Raw genomic sequence first — 7,073 nt, 5'->3', positions numbered from 1 at the left:
CTTTAATCCTGAGCTGTCTTTAATTACAGGGCGCTTTAATTAAAGTGGATTGCTATGCAAACCCTACAAACCTTTGTAGGTTTGTTGAGCAGTTTGTTCTCTTGGAGAACCAGGATACCAAGTGCAAACCCACTCTAAAGAAACTAGTGATTTGATGATGACATGATGGTTCTTTTATGTCCAAAGTCAAGGGGCAAATGTGAGTCGGTATTTTAATTGGGGTTGCCTGTCAGGTGGTTAATAATAATAATAATAATAATAATAATAGTCAAATTTAGCACTTCATACTCTGCTATTTAAAATGAAAATGAAATAGAAATGCATAAGAATATTTTGTGTTCTCATTTGATTCATTGATACTTTATATACCATTTCCTCAGTTCTGATGAGATGAAGCAGCGGCCATCATCTCTACAACACACAATAGAGTGGAGAGATGCACGTAGAGCATGTTAAAAACTAAAGCAAAGTCTTTTCTAAAAGCTTTAGCTGTGTGTACTTATTCTAGATTCTTTTGTTAATCTATTAATAACAGTTTTTCTAAAGTATGTCTGATATCCTCACCTATTGTCTCATGCAGAAATTGAACACATGCTGAAGAAGGGTTTACAAGCCATGGAATATCAATCAGTCTACAAATAAGTTGGATATGTCAGCAGAGTAATGGATTTTGTTTGAGAAAGAGTCCATAGCTGCTGCACACAGGGATTTAAAACAATAATCTTTCCAGCATAATTTACTGGGAAATATGGATAGTCCATTTATCTTTGATTAGTTTTTTTGATGCAGGGATTTGTTCCCTTGACTCCATGTTTCATTATTCTTTCTAATTACCTGCACTGATTCGCCCATCATGCATCGGTACACTGGCAAGATATAATTGCTTCTGCCATAAATCAAGAAACATTTGGGGATGTTTCAAGAGCCGTTGCTCTATTAGTGCAAACACACAGAAAAGCCCTGCCTGTGTACATTTCGGCATTTCCAATCACTCATTCTGACATTCTGACAGCTGATGTTTTCTGTCTCCAGCTGAGTGTCTTTGTAAGACTCACACTGATTTTCATGTCACTCTTTACTTGGTAACACATATGCAGATGCAAGGCACGCCTGTTCCTTTATGTTGTTCAAAGAGTCTACATTTGTCTTGTCCCCACTTTAGTAAAAAGCACTTTGCATATGTGATTAGGATGCCCCCCTGACTGGCGCATCACAGATAAAGACACAGATGTCTGCCAAGGTTAAGGAGCACATTCAGTATAAATGAAGCCCCAGCTCTGATAAGCGTTTAGCTTCCTGCCCTGAGTGTTGCTGCATCCCTATTATGCAGAAATGAAGAAAAAAAAACATGCAAAAACCTGCCTGCAGCTGCACAGCACATATTCGTGTCTTCAGGGTTATCATTCTAATTTAGTTAAGGCATTAGGCAAATCAACATCTCCCACAGCAGTGCAGTGGGGAGAGGTGGCTGGAGGTGGAATGTGAATGAGCTAAGTTAAGGCAGACAGAACTGGGGCTTAGCTGTTAGCCTCAGGGTCAAAATGATAATGTATGAACTTAGCTCTGGCAGGCGAACAGCCAGCACTACATTAATGACCAACGAGTGTCTTGGTGCAGTTGCTTAAAACTGAAAGTGAGACAGCAAACCTGCATGTCAGCTGATCAAGATAAACACCCATTATTTTCCGTGTTACATCACTTCCTGTGTTCTGACTGCATCAGACTTCTCACTTGCTTGTTTTCCTCATTTTACAGTGGTCACATTGACCTTGATGTAGCTTGCAGTGAATTAGATTGTTTGTGATTAAGCTAAAGCATTATCCACATTAATACAAACAACAATAGAAAATGATGAGGCTTTTTGCTTAAAAAAAAACAAAACAAAAAAAAACCCACACATTTAGCATTCTTGTGGAAGGTTCTGTTTTTTGCGGGGGTTTAATAATTTACTCTTCTTGTGTGCTCCTAGATTTCACTATTAGTTATCTGCTGAAATTTTTTTTTAAAACACATGCACATTACAGACAAGGAAACATCTATCACACATAACCAAGCACTCCTTATTTGACTCACTAATTAAGGTATTAAAGATGATCAAATCATAATATGGCTGTTCAGATCAAAAACAATTCAGTAAAATTAACAAAACCACCTTTTTGGGCAGCTTATTGTAAACTAGTTTAAGTCAACACAGCTTTTATTCTCCTCTGAATAAACAAATATCTGACCTTTTCACTGAAGTGGCATCATGCCCATAGCATGGGGTGGAGTTTGTCACCCTAGTAACCGAGTCAGTGGAGAAGAAAGGTATTGTTTTCCATGGTACTGTCATATCACTTCAGAGTGATTTCATACTTTTTTCACATAGTGCTATGTTAAGAAGCTATTCTCCTTGCTTGTTTAAAAAAATATTTAAGTTATCTTTTAATTCTGCACATCTGAAGTACTAAGTAAGTTATATCAATTTCACCTCAGATAAGCTAAACATGTAGGTTTAGCAAGGACACAGATATAGGGAACAGATAGCTGAAACCTCATTGAGATGTAAAACAACACATATACTGCCAAAGGCAAATATGACAAAAACCTCTTCTGATAACATGTTGTGGAAGTGTGTGATATGTTGACTCCTGGCTGTGGTTACTTTAAATCACCTTGTCTGAACAAATTTACTCAGCCATACTCACCTCTTTTGAACTAAACAGAAAAAGCTGCTTCAGCTGATGTGAATCATTGGAGTGTAAATAGTGGTATACAGTAGTTACAATCCTCAAAGCAAATACTTTGTGACTCCTGACCACCTACATTCATGTTATCATCTTTTCAGGTGCCCTGACAGTAGACCAAATGAGTAAAGTTAAAGGTGTCACTGATTATGATGAACCAACTGACAGTTACCATCTGAGTGCAGAGCCTGGGCTGCCCTGGCTGTTCTCACTTCAGCCTTTTGATTGTTTTATGGTGGCCTCCAACATAACTGTTTTGGTCCACTCTTCCAGTATATGAGGTAATATAATTTACCTGCTTAAACACAGAGACCTTCATAAAAATGGCTTTTGAAAACTTAAGTACTTTTTGAAAACATTTTTCTAACGACCTGAGGATTTTTAAAATTATAATAAGCATCACTGTCCACTAGAACATCATTTATGAGCCACTGATTGAAATAAAAACACAAATTAATAACCATTAGTGAAGAATTATCAACTTCAGCATCAGCTGTAGTTTGTTAGTGATTTTGCCCTTGAGTTAATTTAACTTAACCTTAAAAATATTCAGTCTACTCACGTCTCACCAAGCTGCAAAGTCAGAAGCATACATATTCAGAATCAGAAAGAGAGAACACATATATGATTTTTCATCAAAAGCAAATTTGTTTTTTAAGACTCAGATATGCTCAAGAGCTGACTAAAAACATACAGAAAGAAAGGTTGCAGTAGGTCATCAACTTAAAGACTATAAATCAACAGTAATACTGAAATGTTTTTATTCCATGGGATTCCTATTAAGCCTTAAAGATAACATAACAACCCACATTTGATGATGATGACGCTGATGATCACTACTATTATTATTATAGAAAAAACCAAATAAAAACTTGCTAGCTCATACACTTTCAACACAAGGTATTACATGATGCATATTAACACCTGTAAAGGCATGAGGGGTAAAACAGTTTCCTCCAATATAAAGAACTGATTATGTAAAAAAGATACCACTAATATAGAGCTGTGCATTGGAAATTTAAAGAGACTCGTGCTACCATCAAGGCTACGTCTTGTCCTGGAAGGAAATTTTTTTTAGCAAGACAATGCCAGATGTCATTCTGCATGGCTACACTGTGGCTTCACACCTAGTGTGTATGCTTGCCTACCTCCAGATCGATCCACTATTGAAAATGTATCATGAAGAGGAGAATCAGACAACAATTGAAGCCAATCCAAACAGCTGAAATCTTCCTCTGTAAAAACTTCAACAATTAGTATCATAAGATCCCAAATGACTGAAAAGTAAAATTAAAACGAAATGTGATGTAAATAATGTAAAACATACCACTATGCTAACATTTTAACTTGATGTTTGTCATTAAATTGTAAATTTGATTAAAATGTCTAAATGTGTTGAAGCTGGTCAGTAGACACTCATAAATAATCTAATTGCACTTGTGTCTGTTATTTAACATTTGAAACATATTAGCAGATTCCAAACTGAAGATTTCTTTTCACTGTGGAAAACACATCAACTTTTCTGAGAATGTGGTGACACATTGATTGATTCAGAACTTATTTACAGAGTAGTGAATGGGGAGGGAGCCACTTTCTGTTTTCTCTGAACACAGATTAGATGAATATGCAAATATTCCAGCAGTCTTTTAGCAGTGCTAGATGCATTTCTGTCTGACATGTGTCCTCCAACTGAGTATGCATAAGTGGCAACACAGAGTGGGATGCAGCTGGCAGCAACCCAGGTTAATATGGTTAAAACACTCCAGTCCCAATTTCTGCAGTTACACAGGAATGACGGTGATGAATGTAGGAAAGAGAGCTGAAGTCCTCAGAGAAGCTTACAGAGCAGCATAGGGGGATGTGATACAGTAGCTGTAGCTGCTGCATAAGCAGCTGTGCAGAGGCCCGCTTTGTGGCTGAGGTGGCTGTAACTTTGATTTCCCCACAGTCTGTTTCTGCAGACCTTGAATCACATCAGCAGCTTTTGTAAGGAGGCTAATTTGCTGCAGAAATTCTAATTAAAGACACCTTGTATACAAAGTAAACAAAAAATTGAGTATATATGTTCTACAGAACTGGGAATGCAGGAGATGGAGGGAAGTGGAAGTATCCATATACAGAAGAATACAGTTACAGAATAAAAATAGTTTGGTAAGGATTTTGTGACAGACATATATTATCAGACCTCTGAGTGCTCTTAGCGATTCATCTCTATGAAGTGTAAAAAAATAGCTTTTGTAAAATAGCCTTTCTGCTCTGAGGAAGCAAGAATCCATTTCATCTTGAAAATGCATACCATCAAAGTGCTACAAAGATCACTTTCAAAACGATGTCCTCTGACAAAGACAGGTGCTCCAAAGATTTAAGGTTGCAGTCACCATATGATTATAGTAAAACAGCAGGTGAATAAGGAAGATACACTCACAGTCTTCTGGTACCTGTGAATTGGTATCATGGGGCTTTGGGAAGCTATAACACATCTGGCTTCACCTAATCTAATACAGAGAAGGGAAGTTATACTACTGACAAAAAGTTAGGAATATTTGACTTTCAGATGAAATTTACAAAGATAGTTCATGCTAAACCGATATAAAAAAAAAAATAAGTAGAATTGTGAAAGGGTAGTTCCTTAATTTCGAAAATGTATTGATACATTATTTCCATTATATATATATATATATATATATATATATATATATATATATATATATATATATATATATATATATGTATTCGTTTGCTCCGCTGTAATGTTGAATTTCATCTGAAGCCTATGATTTGGGAAAGGATCATTATACTTTTAGAGCTGACCATGTTCGTATGCAAGGGCAATTGCATAACATGCAAATGAAAACGTAGCCTATATTAAGTTGCCCGTGGTTGCAGCATGAGAAGTGAGATAGAAAATGTTAACTCACATGCATTAAGGATCAAATTATCTGTTAACGTATCTTCACACACATTTTCACATTCAAGTGACAAGGTTGCTCTGCAGACTGGAAGTATTTGCCGCTTTCATACTTGTGCTGTTTATTAATCCAGCCAACCCCAACACACCGCTGAATATTCATGATAGTGCCTCTCAACGTCAGGACGCAGGAGCGGCTGTTTCTCCCTGACAGAGAGCGGAGAGGATGAGAGGAGGGACAGCATGCCAGAGCCCGGCTGCATCTCTCCCACCAACACCGAGCGACAGCATCGTTTGACTGCGTTTAAGGACCAATCTGCCCTCAGCTCGTCTTACACTGCAACAAGGGAAGCAGCGATGGACTGACGGGAAGAGAGAAGGAGGGAGGGAGACTAAAAGGAGGGAAAGATAGAGAAACGCCACCTCTTTTTTTTCCCTCTTTCTTTTTTTTTTCAGCGAGTTTACATTTAGTGGACGCTCCTCGGGTTTATATTTGCACAGCGGGACGGATCGAGTTGCCTCAACGTCTTTGTCAAAAGAGATGTGACGGGAAAACACTGATAGCCGGAGAATGCTTCGTTACAAGCGGCTATAGCAGCGCATCTCCTGTAAGATGGACGAGACATATTGGGGTTAAGGAACTGGCGATTTAGCACGTTGCGGGGGAGAGATGTTTAGCAGCTGGCGAAGGGTTTTCAGGAGGATGATGATGCCTTCCCTGGCGTCATTTTTTCTCTTGTAATATGTAGCTCAAGCGAAGGGAGGTATACTCAGCTGTCTCTCGGCTTGTGAAGACCCCTAAAAGCTTCGTTCACCAGCTGGAACAAAGCGCTTTGGGTGGCAGCAAGCTTTCATACTTTGAACTTCCAAAAGACGACAGAGATGCCCCGCAACGAAGTGAGTGCAGCCTCCTGAGCTGTCCGTGGTGCTGAGCAGACCAGTCAGCTCTTCTACGAGTCACCCTCTCTGCACAGAGCAATTAAAACAAATCCTTATCTAATAATAATAATAAGGTAATCACCCTCCTGGAACAGAGTAAGGAGACAAAAAGCAGTATACTACATATGGACATTCCGGCTTGACTGGGTCAGCCAGACAATATTCTCTTTCATGGCTGTGGCACGTAAAATCAAAACTTTGCTGACCGTCAACATCTTGGTGTTCGTGGGGATTATCTTGTTCTCGGTGTACTGCAGGATCCAGGACCGATCCGAGGAGCTCATCCAGATAGGGCGTATTTCTGACCAGAGGCTCCGAGCCAGGAATGGAAAAGTTTCCAACTTGGTGGACAGGCAATCTATTCTTCAGAGGCTGGAGAGGCTGGAGGACGTGGTCTACAACCAGTTAAACGGTAGGCTTGTAGTTCGTAATAATCTAAAATAACAGCAACACTGCAAAGAAAATATTTTTATAAAACACTTAAAGCCCATCTACAGTGT

General features: G+C 38.7%; 1 protein-coding gene across 1 annotated transcript in view; it reads left to right on the top strand.

The window, feature by feature from the left end:
• The first annotated feature begins 5,862 nt into the window (after positions 1-5,862).
• galnt9 (polypeptide N-acetylgalactosaminyltransferase 9) overlaps positions 5,863-7,073 on the top strand; it is a 108,615-nt gene continuing 107,404 nt past the window's right edge. The window contains exon 1 of the mRNA XM_042000469.1: positions 5,863-6,985. Within this exon, the coding sequence (XP_041856403.1) occupies positions 6,745-6,985 (241 nt within the window). The 5' untranslated portion in view covers positions 5,863-6,744. The remainder of the gene's footprint in view (positions 6,986-7,073) is intronic.

This window comes from Melanotaenia boesemani, chromosome 11 (genome assembly GCF_017639745.1).
Source record: "Melanotaenia boesemani isolate fMelBoe1 chromosome 11, fMelBoe1.pri, whole genome shotgun sequence".
In the NCBI taxonomy this organism is placed as follows: Eukaryota; Metazoa; Chordata; class Actinopteri; order Atheriniformes; family Melanotaeniidae; genus Melanotaenia; species Melanotaenia boesemani.
This window is presented reverse-complemented; position numbering and strand designations above follow the sequence as displayed.